Raw genomic sequence first — 20402 nt, 5'->3', positions numbered from 1 at the left:
AAAAAGATAGAGAGAAACTAAACATTTTCTTTTCATTTCTGTAGATCAAGATCAGCACATTCATATCTATGAATTAGTAAAACAAAATTCAATTACAAAATACTAAATTATTATGAAAAGAAAAAAGCGGAATCATAATTAGGCATAGGAACGATAAGAAAAACCATAACTGTAACGATAACATTATTGACAGAATTATTGATGCAAAAATATTATGTTCATAGCATAAAGACATTTTTTTGTTTTATTTATAGTGAACATGTATCTTTCGTTATCTCGATTAGATTAAATTTGAAAAATCCTAATAGCGTAATCTTTGTTTATGTCTAGTTTCGCGTATAATATCTCTCTTCCCATTATATATTGTTCTCCATGCCATTCGGGATTTTGGTGTAACACTAAAGCAACACTCTCGCTCGCCGTACACAATTCATATCTTCATTCATTTAGTTGATTCTTTTTTATTACTGTAATCAATGTTCATAGTATTATTATTTTCATTTTATACACTTTCAGTATTGTGTTTGCATTATCATCTCTTTGATTCAAATATAATGTAATTGATAAAATACATATTATAGTAATTGATTATTCTAGATGTATGTTTGTATTTTTTACCTTAAAAGCTAACCGTAATTTGTCGCAAATCTATTTCTCGTCCCATTTCCGTTTTGTCGTCTGTTTGCTTAGTCGCTTCTCTATCTTCGCCCCTATGGGTCAACTGAGTCTTTCAACGTATTAGTCTCCCAACTATTAAGTGCATGCATTGAGTTTCAGATTGAAGCAATCACTGCCTCTCGATCTAATTTGTTTTCTTTTGTGTGTATTGTTTCAAAATCTTCTTTTGTATTTTCGGCCAAAAAATATGGTTTTGTTCGAAACGCGAATCAAATTCAGTGCATACAACACAATTATTTGATTCTATTCTATTACATCCTCACGAAACTCGTCTACGAATTTCTATACACAAATAAAAAAATGGAATGGATTGAGTGATACTCAATTCAATTTGACTGCCTACTAGGCTGTTCAATAAGTTCGTATGGTCGGTAACAGAGAGCGCTGCTTCGAGCCTGATTTTTGTTTTGTTACATTGGTACACTCTTCAAATGAACGTATGTGAAGTTTAATTTCAATCGGTCACTTAATTTTTTTTACAAGCCATTTAGTATCGACATGTCACATGTATATTTTGAAACTGTTATGACGTCATCATTTGATGAAAAACGCCATTCACGTTTAATTTTGTTTTATTTGAAAACAGATGGAAGTCGTTAGGGGCCAAATCTGATAGTACGGTGGATATTCCAACAATTCCAACTTAAATTTATGGATTTTGGCCGTTATCAAAATGCTTTTGCGTCAGGGTGCATTGCCCTGATGAAAGAGGATGTTGTTCTTCTTTAAATCGGATCTTTTTTCATGAATTTTCACTTTCAGTTGGTCTAGAATATTACAACAATAATCAAAATTTATTGTTTTACCAGTTTGCAAGTAATCCGCTAACAAAATTTCATTCGCATTGCACAAAACTGATGCTAACATCTTTTTGGGCGATTTCTGGACACGAACTCGTTTCGTAGCCGAAGCCACTTGTTATGATTCAGGATTATGGTGATAGACCCAAGTCTTATCCACAGTGAAGATTCGATGCACAAAATCCATATTATCCTATCGAAAACGCTTTAAATGTTGTCAAGAAAGATGCATTCGAATGCGTGTTTAGCGAATGCGGCATCCATTTTGCAAACAGCTTTTAGAAACCCAAAACTTCAGTTAAATTATTATTTAAATGTGGCAATGAGATGGCTAGGCCTCATACTAAATCTCTGTAAGTGATTCGACGATTTTCCAATACGATATCCTGATTTTTTCAACGATTTCCGATTTTATGTCTGTTTTTAGACGTTTTGACATGGATCGTCTTGAAGGCTTAGTACGACTCAGAAATCCCTCTTTTAACCATCCAATTTAAGATGAAAAGTTGTTTTACACTTTCAACTTTCGTTCAAATATCTCCTTTGCTTTTAAACCTTCCAAAAATAAAAATTAAGTCACTGCACGATACTTGATTTTTTCCATTGTAAAAATACATGTGACACGTCGATACTAAATGGATTGTAAAAAAAATTAAGTGACCGATTGAAATGAAACCTCACATACGTTCATTTGAAGAGTGTGCCGATATAACAAACAAAAAATCAGGCTCGTGGCAGTGCTCTTTGTTACCGACCATACGAACTTATTGAACAGCCTGGTATATGAATTATTTAAAAGTGCACAGTGTGGTTTCCGTGGCAATGCAGCAATGCCAGAATACACCTCTGATTATCGTTGTGCGCGTGGTCTCATTAGAACTCAATCACCCCTCATTCCATAACTTCCTCTAGTTATCACTCTGCTTCAATATAGGTATCTTTGAGTAATGGGATGACTGATGCCACCTGAGGCTGCTACACATTTGCTTTCGCTTTGTTCTGCCCGTTTAGGATACCCAATGTACCCTACTCCCGAAACTTGTCCATACCGATCCAATTTCTTCTGCTAAATACTCCTAGCCTAACACCATCGACAACGCTTCTCTATTGCTCAATTTATAATGTATCTTTTTAGGTTTTACTTTTAATAAGAAAGTTATGCATTTTATTATGAATTAATGAGTAAAGGTGGATTTTTGACGTATCAAAGAACTTCAATGCATTGATGACAATCAATTAACAGATGAGCTGTTTAATTATTTTGTGCTTGTTCAGTTGACATAAGGTTCAACTTGCTACCAGCAAGCAGCATACGCCATAACTGCTGGAATTTTTGTATTACTCCTTAAAATTTTTATTCTCCAATGCAAACCTGCGTATGTATAAATATATTTATGATACAGCTCTCCTCTATTGCTCCTGCAATTTTTTCTCACGTCGAAAAATGCTTCATATTAATCGCACCTACGCACACAATCACTAATGTTTTACCGTCTATTCCTGCTTCCTCTCATTGCTGCTTCTACCAACTACAGTTATATACATAAATATTTTTATACTTGCATCATATTAGAGTTTGTGTGTATATGTTGATGTATAATGGTAGCTGCAGCTGTAACACATTCGACCTTGACAGTTCCATAGGAGAAACCTTCTCTAACTGTTTCGCCGTTTTTGTTAGTTTCGTGTTTCGGTGTCCGGCTTTCAATAAGATGATAACCAATAACTTGCTTCCGCTGTAGTTTGACGTACTTACTCGCTCCATAATGTGTTAGGGCGTTGTTCTAGAGAGGATTTTTCTTGATATTTGTAATCCCTATATAAATATAATTTATTTTTCTTCGTACTTATTCGTCCCAGCATAAATCCTTCGGCAACATTTGTTTACAATGTTTGTTAGCAATGTCGTGATTTCAATCATATCTCGGCGTTGTAATGGGAATGAGTGAAAAAAATCAATGTCGCTGTCAACGCAGCTGCCCTAGGTTCGAATCCCGGGAGTGTTTGTTACTCAACCGGTCATGGTTTCGATTCTCGATACCGGCCTGACAAGGGGGTTGGCGCGGGGTTAACAACCCCGACTGTAAAAAACAAACTGTTACGAATAGCACCAGAGATATTAACAATGTCTCTGGTGCAGGCCAAGACCGCATAGCAGTTGTAGCGCCAAAGAAGAAGAGCGAAAAAAATCTACCAATAATCAGCAGTACATCAACAGTAAGAAGTAATGTTAATGGATGCGAGCCGAAGCTATGATTAAATTAGAATGCCAACGACTCATATACTAGATTTTCCCTGACGATGCCGCAAGCTAAGTAAAACGAAATATTTATGTTTACTATTCAGTGGATTGTTTTTCTGTATTTGTCATGTTTAAGCGCTAGACCCACGATTCACAGGCGATTTTGAAAAAGCGTTCTAGAGATAATACAAGATCAAAGGGACAAACATGATTTGTTTTTCGTTGCTTCCTACCATTTTCCTATAGAGCAGTGATCTCAAACTCATATTAGCATGTGGGCCGCAGTGGAAAGTAACAGCCAGTCAGCGGGCCGCAGTGGAAAGCAACAGCTAGTCCACGGGCCGCACCATATAGAGAAAAGGTTTTTTCATTAAATTTTACGCACTTTGATTTGGTTTGGATTTGAAATAAGTCGTATCGGTCACTTCTGTGCCGGCAGCTGAACCGACAAGAACATTTTGTTGTGATTTATTGCTGACTATTCTGACTGGTATAACGTAATTATATACTCCGCGTACGTGGTCGAGGGCCGCACAAAACAGTGCCGCGTGTTTGAGACCACTGCTATAGAGCCTTAATTTCTATTCAGGGCTTATCCTTATCGATAGATTTTCCGTCAGTTTTTTATAACTATATTCGTCGTTACATCCTTCTAGATTTATCAAGACTACAGCTTAGCTGTGCAATACCACACACCATAGCCTTCTCTTTTTTGTACGTCCGCTTGATTTGAAAAGCTAAATGTTTGCGCACAACAAGCAGATTGTTATAATAGAAGAACAAAACAGTATGCAAAGGAAAATCATGTATAAATTATTGCGACAACTTGTGTAGGCATTATTTATTCTTTTCTCTTCTGAGACATTGATTTGCATTGTTATGCTGCTTATTTTATCTGTTTGTTTTGTGTAATTTGGCAGTTTGCCACTATTCACACCTCTGTTCTATTTTGCACTTTACCTCTACATCATTGGTTTTGTATATATCGAGGGCTTTTATGCGAACATTCCGTCTTCACTTCACAAACGGTGGGTATTGTTCATCTCTGGGTTTCTGTGCTTCAAAGAGTTGTATAGTTGATCATAATATACGGCCACATAAAATTGTTTCACAAAACAGCTTCCGAAAATGAAAATGCGTTGGAAAGATTTTCCCGATCGATGAACGAAAGAAGTCTTATTCCAATAGAACCGTCAAACCTTATATCTATCTATATATATAAAAGAAAGTTGTGAAGAAGTCGTTTCACTTATAAATCAAGAACGGCTGAACCGATTTGGCTGAAAATTGGTGGGGAGGTAGCTTAGAACCCAGGGCTTTTTATACTCCGCCCGAGTCACAATAATTTAACAAAACTAATTGTTTTTCTTCATAGTGAGACGGTATATTTCACGCTCTCTGCTCGACTAAAGCCAAACAGAGCACGCAACAGCAAACAATTGTTGGCTTCTCTTTCTCGCTAAAGCAGCGTTCCCTCACCCCAAGCAAGCGCGGCAGACAAAGCGCGCAACAGCAAACAATTGTTGGCTTCTCTTTCTCGCTAATGCAGCGCAAAATAGCCTCCCCCACACCTTTCACACGGACGCGTGAAAGGGGATGGGGGGCTATGGTTTTTCCCTTCTCGAGAAAGGCCAGACAGAGAACGTCACTACGAGCAAAGGTTGAGCGAGTTTTCAGCGAGTCTCTCTCTTTCGTATGTTCTCGCGAGTCTCTCTCTTGCGATTAGTTTGGCGATTTGACAGTCTCTCTTTCGCGTTTATAGCCTTCACTCACTCTCGCGAAACTTTTGATTGTTACTTAGCTGTCACTTTTATAACTGTCAAATATAACTGTTGAAACAATCCGCGAACGCAGCGTAGTATCATAATAACGGACAGTGAATAAAAAAGCATACACCCCCTTAACCCGGGGGCCACAGTATGAGAAACTTGGAAAAAATATATGGCAGGCCAAGAAACTATTAATCTTTTGCTAGAGTTCCGTGAGTTACTTTGAGTTGCTTTTGAGCGCCTTATGTTTACGGGATATTTTCTCGTTTCGGGGATATTTTTTTCAATTTGACAGTTTACGGCAAATTTCGGCAAATTTGCATTGCTTTCCAAAAATATGGCTAGTTTTTCGACAGCGGATCAAATTTGGACATAAATGGCCATAGAAGGAGAAGGAAAGGAAACCGAAAAATTAAAGCATAAACAAACGAACTGTCATTTCACTCATTGGAGCTTACGGAATTTTTCGCGCAAAAGCTTCTAGTGTGGACGCTAGCATATCAAAAAACCTGTAGAGAAAACTCATACTGTGGTCGAGGCGTAAGAATGCCGCGACCAAGACGGTCAAATCTTTCCCTACAAAACAGTAGTGCAAGAAGGATGCGAAACGTCCAACATCAACAATTGCCCGTGAAACGGCTCTGTTGACAGCGCCAAATCGACGAGCGTAAAATAGAAATAAACAAGTACATATTTTGTTAAATAATAATAATTATACAAATGCGACGAGCGTTATCAACTGCTTATCACCGGGGGCCATTGCCTTTTGGGCGGAACAAAGTTCGCCGTGTCTGCTAGTTATATATAAAAGCCAAATTGCGTCCGAAGGGTTTCTTTGAACGTCAATTGTACGTCAAAACGGTCATCGATCAAATCCGTACGTCGTATATTTAAAAAAGTCGCCGGCAGCAGCACGTAGCCGAAAACGGTCTATCAAAAAAAGAAAAAAGGAATAAATGAATTAAAAAAGGTAGAGATTGGGTAAGATGAAGTGAAGTGAATGTAAATAAGCGGTGCTATTTTATCCCTCTTTTTTATTCTGTAATGAGTGTGCATTTAAACATGTTGTCGTACCAAGAACAGAATTTTCAAAACCAATATGTGCTCTGCATCATTATAGGCTAGTGAAAAGTGGTGTACATCAACGGAAAACCCCCAAAAGCTGCAGATGTATGTCAATCGATACTTGCGGGGCATAATTTTGGAAATGTAGCTAATTTATGCAAAAGACGTCAGTTCGAACCCTGAACATGAATGCAATACGCTAAGTTGATGCTCTTTCCGTTAACATAACAGTAAATAAACGTTTCACGAGGCTTTAACGAACAGAACAGCCTCCACTAGATATCGCCCAAACTTTATAAAGACAAGATATGGCGATGCTAGAGAACAACTGACTTCTTCAAGTAAGTTTTCATCTTCTGATAGCAGCGATTAGCTCTTGTGAAACGTATTTCTTTAACCGTAATCTAGGGTGTACTGAAAGGATTTTATGCAATTTGCATAAATTTGCAATTTTTTATGTTATATATCTATTTGAATTTTATTATCATGATGCGAGTTTTTATTAAATCTTTTAGAGATTTGTCAGTAAATAAAACTAAAAATCCCAAATTGCTTCTTAGGAATGGGATTGCATCCGACGCTTCTTGAAGGACACTATAGGCTCTTCTGTACCTATTACCCCTAAACACACTGCACAGAATCGTGACATATTTAACGAATATCCAAGTTTCGGTTTACAAGCTTCTCAACCCGTTGGGCGTATGGTTGACCCTATGGCGTGACAGGCGGCTCGATATGAGTCCAAAGAATTCATCAAGCGAAAAAATCAGAGTTACAGAAGATCGCCATACACTATTCTAGTACCAAGGTTTTGCTACCCCCAACTACACAGTATACAGTATAGCTGGTTTGGGAGTGTAATTTAAAAGGAATTAGTTTTGGGAGATGAAAGTGTTACTGGGGGGGCTACATGAGGCGTAAAAACTAGCGTAAAATTAATTTGTAATGTTTAATCGTTTACGCTTCGTTTGGCAGCAAAAATATAAAAACGAAATGTCAAACGTGTTTTCGTTCGTTTTTTTTGTCCGAGAAACAGAAATCGAAGAGAAATAAATTTATTTCTCAATATATTTTTTTCTGTTTTTTTTAGATTTTGTTGCTATACCAGCAAATAAGAACTTAAATTATCGTCTGTTTGTAAGCCAAACGTATGCAAAAAGTATTTACGCTCGAGTTTACGCCTCGGCCGACCCGTAAACGTTTTGAAAGAGGCGCAGCAGTTTGGCATTAATCTGTAATGTCAAAAACATTACGTTACGCCTCATGTAGCCCCCCCCCCCCCCGGTTACGAAAGAAAAAACAAAAAATAATTCTAACAATCTGCTTGGAAATTATTTATAACACTATAATTAGCGATAAAAAACCACTAGGAATTTACAAACGAAAAGGGTATATTAAATAGAAGAACAGAAGAATGAGCTTCTTGGTATTGTTCGTGAATACTGTTTATCATTGATGATATCCATATATAGCGATGCATATGAAAAACGTTAAAAACTGGCAAAATAGATTAAAACTAAAAATTATTTTCAGCGTCTTTCCTCGTGATGACTATTGTGATGAGTACGCTTATTCACTGTAGAGGTTTTTTGACTGTGCGATTTTCTTACCATAACCAGAGTGGCACGTTGCTATTATAGTTACACTTGAAACATTGTGCATTGTTTCTTAACTTCTGTAGAGGACCACTTTAGCCACTTCAACTCGTTTACGTTTGTGATGATATTGGTGTCTGGCAATACGGACACTCGCGCTGCGTTGTTGCACACACATCGCACAGAACATAATGATTACACGGAACTAACGTAACCGATCGGTTGTTTTCCTCACACTTCATGCACTTAGTGGCTGTCTCGAGATATAATACTTTTTCCACCTCTTCTATCTCCGCCCGAAGCTTTGCCTGTGGATAAGAAACATGTACGAGACCGGTTAGAAGAGCATAAAGAGTTGTTGAAACCTTTACCTATATATAAAAATGAATGTTTGTCTCTCTGACTGTCTGTGTGTACCGCTTTTTCTCCAAAACTACTGAACCAACTGAACCCTGAACGGATTGTGAAAAGGAAAGTTTGACCGTCCCACACCTCCGGGGAGGGGGGGCTCCCATACAAACGTAACGTAACGTAACGTCCCATACGTAACGTCCCATTCCAACGTTTTCGAGCAAATCGAACCAAATTCGATAGGTGAGGGTTTTAGGGGTGGGGAAATGTTCTGGCGAATGTTTGAAACTCTTCCCCTCTTTACAAAGGAGAGCTCCTATACAAAAATCCCAATAAACTCGGATGGTTTTTTATCAATTTGAACCAAATTCAGCTGGTGCGAGTTTTGACATGCATCCAACGGGAAGGGAAGCCGATCGTGTACGTCACCGGGAATCCCGATTGTCTGAAAAGGATTAGTAGCGGGAAATGAAAAGGGAGGCCGATCGTCCGAAACGGAGGAATAATGGGAGGCGGGAAGGGAAGCCGATCGGGCAACATTTGGAAGTCCGATCCTCTGAAACGCCGGATAGTCGAGAAATTAGTACTCCCAGAGTACGTTCGTAAGTACGTAACGTTCAAAAATTACGAACAATCAAACGGACAAATCGCCATTATACACAATTATTCAAAATACTTGTTAAAAATACGGAAACATTCAGTTCCAAATAGTAAATAGGCACATAAGAAAGATAGTGATGTCTAGGCTGTATCCTAAAAATACAATGAGCTTACGCTTAGAAAAATCTTCCTATTTACGCCATGAAAATCTAAACATATTTCTATTAAAATAAATTCAAAAACGCAAAACTTTCTACTATTGTGACATTCATTGCTTACCTACCTGAATGCTTTTTAACTTCGGTAACGGCATACCACGTAAATCGGTCGCTCTGTAATTGTTGAGGTTACTACCGCCGACACCGCCACCGATACTCAACTGTCCTAACTTTTCTTTTAATGCCTTGACGTGGGACAATGCCTCATCGCGCTGCTGCTCCGCTATGGCCGTCTATTACCATTAACAAAAAATAAGAAAATAGAGAACAAAAAAGACAGATAGTTATTTGTATCTTTGTAAAGTTATGTTGTAGGTTTGCTCTGTAATGCTACCTTCCGATTGCTTTCTTCCATTTGCGCCTTCCACGCTTCGCAAGCGTTCGTTGCCTGGAGAACGTGCTCCTCCCAATTGAGCATCTGTTGCTGCTGCTGCTGTGGCTGTTGCTGCTGTGGTTGTTGCTGTTGTTGTAGTTGCTGCTTCTGTTGCTGCTGTTGTTGCTGTTGTTGCTGTTGTTGCTGCTGTTGCTGCTGTTGCTGTTGTTGTTGCTGCTGCTGCTGCTGCTGCTGCTGCTGCTGCTGCTGTTGTTGTTGTTGTTGCTGTTGCTGCTGTTGTTGCTGCTGTTGTTGATGTTGCTGTTGTTGTTGCTGTTGTTGTTGTTGCTGTTGCTGCTGCTGTACCTGTTGCTGTTGCTGCTGCTGTACCTGTTGCTGTTGTTGTGCAGCTTTTGCAGCAGTAACAAACGGCGACATTGGATGTGGATAGGGATGTGGAACTATTGATTGCTTGTCTGTTCGACAATTTTGACTTTGCGCAACTACAGCGGCAGCAACAGCTGCCTGATGTTGCAATTGGTGTTGCAACTGCTGTTGTGCTTGCTGATGTTGCTGCTGATGCGTTTGTTGCACTTGATGGTGCTGACTCTCAGCGAACAATATATTTGTTGTATTGCTATCTAGCTCACTGTCTAAAGGATTTAGTTCCGAAATTCTTCTATAAAAAAAATAAAAAATGAAAAAAAAACATTTAGCTCAATTTCACGGGGAAACACCACTAGAACACAAACCAAACAACCAACCACTAACCTAATTTCAGGACTAGCAGAAAGGCCGGCACCTAGTACTGGTGAAATTATGTGTGATTGGAAGAATAGGTTATCTGCGTGGTTGTGGTTGTAAGAGTTGCTGGTACTATTGCCCAGCTTCGGCGCCGAACCACTACCAATGTGATGTGCGATGAACGGATCGTTCAAACTAAATAAATTCGAGTGCGACGAAGGACTAAAGTTGTGGCCGAGCGAGCTGCCAGGAATGTTAACCGGTGCCGACGTGCCCTGAAGAATGCCTATAAATTAAACAGTGAATAAACATGAAACGTCAGCAGGCATTAATAGAGTTCTCCAAATCCAACCCATACACTACCGGCCCAATCATTACCGGAAATCGAGTTGCTTATTGGTGAGCCAGGAATGTTTACCGGAGCGGAACTGCTAGCTAACAAGCCAGATGATGTTAGACCAGACATCTGACTGTCCAGGGCGTGCATCGTATCTCGCCGACTCAGTTCATCTAGTGATTCAAAACGACAAAGTCTGATACGTAAATTTACGACCAACAAAACGAATATTATACGAAATACTTACACATACCGCCATCCAAAGGAGATCCTATATTGCGCAGGTGACTGAATGTTAAACACATTCGTTTACGCTGTTCGCGCTCCATCGGATTCAGGGTTAGATCACTCTCGATTGCTACTATCTAAACGTTAAGCATATATTCAGTTATTATTTCAACCGTAAACTTAGTCTCAAAAATATTTCAAAGAACATTTTTAACTATGCTCTGTGTATGTAAACCCTGTATAATTAAACAAAATGTAACATTTACACTAGTGCGTATATCGCTACTGACAACACTTAGTTCGTGTTCCTCTCGTGTGGCCCAGGATATCATACAAGTAACAGGGCGTGAACGATACGAAATTACCACGAAAATGATCTATTTCTTACATTCTGATATCCAGATTCGAAATCAATAAAGCGAGATCGCCACCTCATAATAAAAATTTGATCTTGCGATATACCCATGAAGAAGTAAGAATATTCCCTTAATATCGGTTAACCAACGTACCTGTTTGGGTAAGTCAGAGTTGAAATCGATGTTTGACAGCAGGGAGCTGGCATTGCCACCAGTCGCACAATTCGCGCCACCGTTCGCACCGCCAACGCTGCCGCCATTACTGAGCAATCCGAGTCCACAAAGCGGATTGCCGGCATTGCCAGCACCGACGTGCCCATTACCGAGAAGGTTCACACCATTGTTGCTGCTATTATTTTTCTGCTGCTGCAGTTGTGAACCAGGGGCCTTATTATGGGAGCTGTGATTCGATCCGAGGCTACTCGTACTCGCGGATTCGCTACTTTCCGCGCTGCCATTCTGCAACAGCTGGAAGTACGACAAATTCTGACGCGAGTCAACACACTCCAAACAGTTCTTGGCATCAAAAAACCGACACGAGCATTCCTTGAACATTTCGCGCAGCATGACTCACCACTAGTTCGTGTACGTCTTTCTTAACGCCTGATCCAATGGGACCGCCCGTTATTGAAGAAGGCCCGGCTCCGGTTCCACCAGTAACCACCAAGCCACCGAGTACAGAACCTGGGCCCCCGCCTCCACCACCACCACCCGCAACATTACTGCCACCCGCAGCACTGCCATTTCCTCCATTTCCACTACCATCATTTGGCGGCAAAACCGACGACAACATATCACTCAGTGCCAGTGCTTGTGAGTCCAGTTCTCGGCTCATTTCCTCCGTCACCACGTACGCTAGTAAGGACAGTAGGAAGCGAAGAAGAGGTGCGAAAGTGGCAGAAAGTTGCCAAAGTAGTTGAACACTAGATATACTTACGTTCTACGTGCGCAAATGCACAAAACACCGAGCGCGGACAATATCCCGCCTGCTGGACATCGTTACACTTGGTCGACTTGTAGATTTCCGGATGGAATTGCTGCTCAGTACGGGTGTGACAGTATTGACAGTTGTCACCGGCCTCACAATTGGACGGTTCGCCCCACTCTTCACCGTGCTTTACGTTTGGGCAAGGTGTCGATCTACAATGAAAAACGACACAACAGTTAGCTTGCTCGAGCTAGACCAAAGCAACAAACGCACCTATACTTGTATTTCCGTGGACTTCGGCGTTTGTCCTTGCTGTTGTGAAACTGTGGGCAAGCGTAGCCCTGCCGACATAATCGCGGTGGTCGCTTGCACGGTTCCGTCTTGTAATGCGCCAAAACGTAGTTCGTGTCCTGCCACTTCGGATCCTCGTTCATAAGGTTTCGCTCCTTGTCGAGCACGTTGGGCCCATTCAGACCTTCACCGGTGACCTCCGCATTTTGAAGTGCTTCTAGCTCCTTAATGTCGTACACAGGTGGCCGCTGGTCGTGGATACCGTGGGCGAACGCACAGTGATGGCCGTTTTTCACACAGTATCCACGAGCATCCGTGTCGTGCACGCACATACATGTTTTGTAGTAGCGTAAATGGTAGCGGCGCTCCGTGTCACCCGCCGTTCGATGTAAGAACGGACAACTGAAACGAAAGGATAAAAACCCGTAGGTCATTTTGTTGTGTCCGAACTAATTCTTCCTTTATTCCGCACGTCTGATGGTGCGTTCATTTTAAGTTTTTTTTTTTTTTGAATTATAGAGGCGTTTGGCAGTAATAGCCGATATTTGCCTCTTTCTAACTACAGAAGCCAACTACCTGATTTGCCTCGCACGGTGCCAGGGAACAGTGACGCTGGCCTTTCCGAGAGACTTCCTCCGGTAGAAGGTAGGATTGTTATATAGGAAACTGACTCTGAGTGGGTCAATAGCTAAGGATTGTTAGTGGGGTTAAAAAGAAGAGATTCTTTGAGAAGTTCGGATGCCCCGCCTCTGAAAAGAGCTGGCGACTGTGTCGACTAGGGCTCCAATGGAGAGAAAAATTTTAGTCTTGAAAAGGACTATTGATGTTTGATTGATGTTTCCTGAACGGATGTTTTCTTCTAGCGGATTGAGGCCCGGCGCCTTACTTCTTGGATGGAGCGGTCTCTTTTGCAGCTGATTTCTTAGCGGGGGCAGAGCCTTCTTCGGTTGGTTAGTAACTAACCTTAGCCTCTTTCTACGATACTACCTTAAATTAAGCTTAAATTTAAATTTGAATTTAATTCTTAAGCCTAGTGCCAGTTTCGTCCCGCAGGGTACCTGGGCAATGCAAACACTGGCCTTTTCGAAGAACTTCCACTGGCAGGGAGGTTGGAAGTAAAAGGTAAACCCCGACTCTGAGGGAGTCGGCGACTATGTTTAGTCGGCAAGGGTTTAGAAATAAAGTGACTCCAGTTTGAGCTAAAATCGAGCCCTGACTCTGAGGAGTCTGCGACTATGGGTCGTCGGCAAGGGCCCAAAATGAAGTTCAAACCCTGAAAGAGTCTACATCTCCTTTGGGCAAAGTCTCTGAAAGAGTCTCATGATCCCGTTGGAGAAAGCTGTACGAACTCTTCCTTGGCGTCTTGCAGCATTCCCAGCCGTCCGCACCACCGCTGCTCCTGGTATTGAAGTGAAGTGACTGGCTCCTGACAGGATCGCCATGTTGTGTCCGAACTAATTATTCCTTTATTCCGCACGTCTGATGGTGCGTTCAGTTTAAGTGTAATTTTCGTACTGCCGCTTTGGCGGCTCTACAGTTAAGTCTTTTATACTCTAACGAGTTCCTCATTTGACTTCGTCCCTCGTGTCTAGCGGAGACCGATCTGGAGGTGTGCTGAGTGCCCCAACGCACTTGGGTCTCAGCACACTATCCCCCCTATTATGAAACTCGAATCGAGAACTCGAACGATCGAGTGATCACAGTAACAGAGAAAGCAGAATACAGCAAGAGAGAAGGCAAAAAGAGAAAGCTATAGCAAAATAAACTCGGATGAACGTTCGAGTACTCGATTCGAGTTTCATAAAAGGTCGGTATGTCCTATTTAGTAGTTTTATTCTATATAGTTTCCATGCTCCACCACAATTTCCTGTGATCGTCACAGTGTCTCAACTGCTTCGTGTTGCGCACGACAAAACAGTTCATCCAGTTGAAAGCTCCCGTTGTGGAAAGTTCATACTTTCCGTACGGAAAGTCGATCGACTGCCGCGATAGCAAAATGAACTCGGATGAACGTTCGAGTACTCGATTCGAGTTTCATAATTGGGCCCATAGTTTGGTAATCTCGGATCTCCTGCTCTGCGAGTGCAGTAGCGATGATCGTTTGACCCCACGACTATCCTTTCTCCCAAATACAATGGCACAATCACTTTCAAAATTTGATATACAAAAATTGCCGTTTGATATGCGATTCTCTGCCTAACTGACATCCACTGTAAAATATCTAGCATGATAATAGATGAAGTGTATCGACTACAACCCAAAATTAACCTCATAATTCTGTTCTGCAGCCTCTGCAACCTTTGAAGCTGTGTTTGGTTTCCAAGGAATAAAATGGAGGCACAAAAATCAAAGTGGGGTGACACTATTGACTTGTATAATTGAACTTTCGCAAAAAAATTAGATTGCTGTTCAACCTACAGATCGCTCCACACTTCTTTGCCACTTTTGAGATAATATAATCCATGTGTGGTCCAAACTTCATTCTATCATCCAACACTACTACCAGATATTTCATCTCTGAAATTCTATCGATAGGTTTCTGTTTGATGACAATAGACAGCCGGATGTCAGTTGACTTTGCTGACAAGATCATGTACTTGGTTTTCTTGACATTCAAAGCCAACTTTTTATACTTCAACCAGCCATCTAAAGCCAGCAAATCGCTATTCATTAGTGTCTCAGTCTGTTTTATGTCTTTTTTAGAGACAAATAACACTGTGTCATCTGCGAAAAGATTGATATCACAATATTTTAAAGTACTTTTCATGTCATTTATATACATAACTAGCAGGTCTCGGCAAGCTTCGCCACGCCTCATTTCATTCTCATTTATCCGTCGTTTCAGAGGATCGGACTTCCAGATGACGTCCAATCGGCTTCCCTTCCCGCTTCCCGTTGGATACATGTCAAAACTCGCACCAGCTGAATTTGGCTCAAATTGCTTGAAAACTAACCAAGTTTAACTGAAATGAGCTTAGATTTTGTATGGAAGCCCTCCTTTGTAAAGCGGGTAGGGGTTTCGAGCATTCACCAGAACATTTCCCCACCCCTAAAACCCCCGCTTACTTACCCCCTAAACCCCCGAACTTTGTTCGATTTGCTCCAAAAAGGTTGGAATGGGGTGTTACGTATAAGACGTTACGTATGGGACGTTACGTTACGTTACGTTTGTATGGGAGCCCCCCTTCCCGGAAGTGTGGGAGGGTCAAACTTTCCTATTCACAATCCGGGATGACAATACTACGCTGTGCAAAATTTCACGCAGATTGGTTCAGTAGTTTTACTGCGGGGACACACGATGCGTAACGTAACAAGTTTGACGTTAACAATTAACGCCAAACTGCTGCGCTTCTGTCAAAACGTATATGTTTTGGCCGAGGCGTAAACAGTTTGGCATTAATCGTTAACGTCAAACTTGTTACGTTACGCATCGTGTGTCCTCGCAGTTAGAGAAAAAGCGGTACGCACAGACAGACAAACAACCATTTTTTTATATATAGATAAATAACAGTGGCCCAAGAACACTGCCTTGCGGCACCCCAAGGGTGTTATCAATGGAGTCCGAACAGAGGCTCCCGAAAACTGTCCTTTGTGTTCTGTTTTGTAAATAATCGGCAAACCATTTTAGCTCAGTACGCATAACACTGAACCTTTTTATAGTTTCCAGTAGCAAAGGTCTCGATATCGTCTCAAACGCTCGCTTAAAATCCAAGAAGACAGCAATAGTCGGTTGTTTCCTCTCCATGAAACCCTTTCATTTGGCAAGGACCAGGTTTAGTGCAGATTCACAGGAATGTCCTGCTCGATATCCCAACTGCTCCCTGACAAGCAACTTATTCCCGTCCAGATATTGTATCAGCTGATCTTTCACAACAAATTCCAAAACCTTTTCAAGAATATTGAGCAACTTAATGGGGCGCATTAGTAGCACCAGTCACTTTTGGAATAGGGATAACTGTCGACTTTCCATGAGGCCGGGAAAATACCGTTCTCCAGAAATTGGTTAATCACCGAAAGAAGCATCTGCCCAACCACACAGAAACTGTCCTGCAGTACTTGAGCGTTTACTTTTCCTATTCCGGCCTTGTTTTTTAAGTTAAAGCAAATGTTTCTGAGCTTGTCGTACGAAATTTGTTCAAACTTGAACCTTTGCCTTGTAATAATGTTAACTTGTTAAAACACTCTGCAATTGAAGCTTCGTCGAAAACGTCGTCGAAAGGTTGACGTCGCGCGGCTAAAACTTGTAGTTGTGGTTGATTGATGCCGCTCCAGGGTTGATGGTGTAGTTTGGTATTGCTTGATGATTTTTGTTGATTGAGGCAAGAAGCAACAGCACCTTACAGCTATATTGTGTTTACACTCCGCCACTGGAGCTGGATTGCATGACGATGGCTGTCAGCATCCACCCTATTTTATAAAATGATGCTCCGCAAAACGATAGCCTGTTTGTAATATACCAAGTAAGTTTTACGTTGTCTTGTTTACATGGTTTGTCTTGGTACAACTAGATAGCGCCCGGACTGAATGTAACCAAAATGCGGTGGTGGCATGCAGGACGTTGATTACAACACAAGCTAAAAGACATAATTAATTCGTGCGTTGCGATGTTGTGTAACACACGAGCCAATAAAATAACTCATTTAATCCTGTTTTACTTGGAAGATCGGAAAAACATGGTCAAGGATAGATGCAACCGCAACAGCAACCGCAGTAAAAATAGACAAGGATTTCATTTGTGTGTTGGTTGTTGCTAAAGTTACATGAATTCAACCAAAGTGAAACCGCTCTCGACCATCCTGTGTTTCTCCTTTCCTTTCCAGCTACCCAGCATCCATCGAGTGTGTGTAAATATATTTTTATACTTTGCTTCGCTTCCGGACGAAGGCTTCTCCCAAAAATAATGCCAAAAATAATTGCAAAACAAGTAAATTTAAAAAAAAAAACCTTAATTTTTTTAGTTGCATCAATTCATCTCGCAATGTTTCATTGTTTTGCAAGCCTATCACTACTGTTCGACAGATGACGAATGGGTGAACGACTTTAGTTTTCTTGATCCAGCACCGATAGAGAAAGAAAGGGGCGGAAGTAAACAGTTCGGTTTATTGATGTAATGTTCTTGTTGTTGCTACTATCATTTAAGAAATTTCGAGCATGACGCTTCTTCCATCTCCTATGGGAAGAACTTTCTTCCCTTGCCGGAAATCAACTTTACATCCGTTGTCTCCCTATGGGAGAGCAATCAGATGCCAAGCTGGCAACAGACCAATCTGCACCGGGAGAGACACGTCTACTCCCCGACCGCGGTCACTCACAGACACTTGACTGGTGTAATGGTATCCCTGGCAAGCGGTTTTGAATCATTTTTTATCTGTTTTATGGAATTAAATATAGACCCCAATCCCCTCCTATCAACTTACTTGACGAAACTTTTATTCTCAAGTATTGTACACACAAATAGTAGCAATTGTGCATCCGAAATGTAACCTTCTGCCATATTTCGCTTCGTGTATCCTCCTTAAAAAGAGAAAACAAACGCGAAGAACGGATTGCACCGTTTTGGCCCGCTTTTCAATGTGGTTTCCCGATTCCCTTTCCATTTATTTTGTTCCACGCACGCGCATATACGAATGGCGTTGCTTTCAATCGTCTCCTCGCGGCACGCTGCTGCTACACAGAAGCACGCACACGGACACTGGAAAGAGCGGCGCAACACAATACACACGCACACATCGTACTCCGAACTCCGAAAACGCATTCGCCCGCTCGTCCAAAACAAAGATTATGAAACATTCAAGATGGCGATGACATACCGCAACCACCGCGACCAGCCAAAGATGACCATCAAACCAAATCACACACCACCTTCGTCGCCACTGCTGTTCCCTCCTAAGGGATTCTGCACCGTTTCTGGTACCATCGCAGATGGTGTTATGCTCGCCCATATGCATCGCATTAGCGGGGGCTGGAGATATCTCCCGGACGCACGGAGCAACACGACACAACGGCGCTTCTCAAAAACCCAAAAATAATATAGCAAAACCGAACATCAGGAAAGTGGTGATGAAAATGTCCACCACGGTTTAAGGGGTAATGCTAATGATTGATAGTATTCAAAATAAAAACATACTATCCCGGGGAGTCGCATTTGCGCCTGTGTTCTGCCGATTTTTTGTGAACCTGTATATTATTGACAACGACAATATAGAATTTAACAAAATGATTCGGTATGGCAACCAAAACCCAGGGTTGCAACAAGCAATGTCTGCACTGAGCAATGTCCCATAAATGCAAATACAATCACCGAGTAGAGTAATTGAAGGAACAGCAGCGTGCAACATTAGTCAGCAATGATTTTGAAACCAGGCAACACAGCGCCCAGGATGCGCACATTAGCGCCCCGTCCCAATGACCTTTCTACCAGGTTTCTTTGTTGTGCCACTCTTCCGACAGCAGCAGTTCCAAAACAATGGTTAAGCCGTTTTGCAACAAGCTGGATGATGCACTTCGCCATCACTGCGTCCTCGCGCTCTCTCTTTCTCTCTCTTTCTCTTTCTCTCTCTCTCTCTCTCTCTCTCTCTCTCTCTCTCGCTTGCTTACTCTCTTTCTTTCTTCTTTTTTTTTCTTGTTTTCATGGTGCAAAGATGTAAAAGTAAGCGGGTGCGTAAATCTAAAGGACTGTCCGGAATGCCGGGCAGTGTTCCAGGAAACCGAATTCCTGTTTTCCGTAGTTCGCAGTTGGCAGTGTGGAAAATATCCAGCGCATGCCAAACACAACCACCGCCTGACACCACAAGCACCAAAGTGCCAGCAGCACCACCACAAAGAGCGCTTGGCGCGATTTATACTTTGATGAGGAACATTTTTATATAGCAACATAACTCGGGTTGTAGGCGGGGAGAGGGTTGCCGCTGGCACGCATAAATATAGACGAACGGGTTGCTGGATTCGCGACAGAAAACGGGAAGAGATGAAAGAAGTGCTGCGAACTCAAAATCATGCCTCAACTCTGAAAGTAACAACAACGCACCAACGACAGCAAACTGAGTCTACGGCTCACACCTATCGATTCCACTGAAGAGACTTTCGAACGTATGCGTGTTGCATTGCGCGTGGTCCACATTTCTGTTACTACTGCGTTGCCACTGAAGCGCGAACGGAACCACACACAATGTAATGCACAGTGGAACAAAGCAAAACCCGAAACCTGCTCCAAAAGTGCACCTTCGATATGCGCCCTTCGGACGTAGTGGAGAACGCACAACAGAACCGATTGACACCGTCGCCCGCTCCCCCGGGAAGGTCCGTACTTACTCGTCGCCATCCGGGCAGATTCCGGTCGTTTCGTCGTACTTCGGACAGTAGTTGTCTGCACTGTAGTTAAACGAGCCGTCGCGTCTCCGCACGGGCCGACGGCGCCGCTGGTTCATGAAGTGCCAGTTGAAGCACACGAACGGCCGATGTTGATTGCATTTGTGCTGCAGGAACGATGGGCACTGCTCGACGCGAAATTCCTTCAGATAACTGGCAGTATCCGCCACGACGTAGCACGGCCGAAGAAATCATAAAGAAGCATAACCACGCATATCAGTGAGCGTCGAACGGTGCATAGCGATCTACCTGGCCTTGCGGGGCCTGCACTGGAGGAGCACCGAGCGCGTCCGAGTACAGCGCCCACTGCTGCTGGCGCCTGGCGCCAAGCCAGTCATGTGGCGGCAGGGACGCCAATACCCTACTTACGTGTAATGGTTAGGCTTTTCCGTTTGCGTTGTAAACAATGACTTCGCTGGGTCGGCCGACGCCATTTTACGATTTGTTTTCTTCGCTTCTGCTCGAGTTCGACGTACGGGATAGGACGAGAGAGACTAGCGCTGGCCCATGGTAGCCAGC

The 20402-nt window shown here is 42.1% G+C and overlaps 1 protein-coding gene across 1 annotated transcript; it reads right to left on the bottom strand.

The window, feature by feature from the left end:
- Nucleotides 1–6284: 6284 nt before the first annotated feature.
- Nucleotides 6285–20317, bottom strand: LOC131213584 (RING finger protein unkempt). The gene is made up of 14 exons (XM_058207652.1): nt 20253–20317; nt 19827–20036; nt 12498–12917; nt 12234–12436; nt 11871–12151; nt 11450–11782; nt 10960–11077; nt 10754–10885; nt 10403–10661; nt 10226–10310; nt 9653–9934; nt 9384–9551; nt 8165–8457; nt 6285–6419 (listed from the first exon to the last, which is right to left on the bottom strand). Exons 1-13 carry the CDS (start codon nt 20315–20317, stop codon nt 8263–8265), a joined length of 2751 nt encoding a protein of 916 aa, XP_058063635.1. The 3' UTR covers nt 6285–6419; nt 8165–8262.
- Nucleotides 20318–20402: the final 85 nt, after the last annotated feature.

Source organism: Anopheles bellator, chromosome X (assembly GCF_943735745.2).
Source record: "Anopheles bellator chromosome X, idAnoBellAS_SP24_06.2, whole genome shotgun sequence".
NCBI lineage: Eukaryota > Metazoa > Arthropoda > Insecta > Diptera > Culicidae > Anopheles > Anopheles bellator.
The sequence above is the reverse complement of the archived record's forward strand: the minus strand, read 5'-3'. Positions and strand labels throughout refer to the sequence as shown.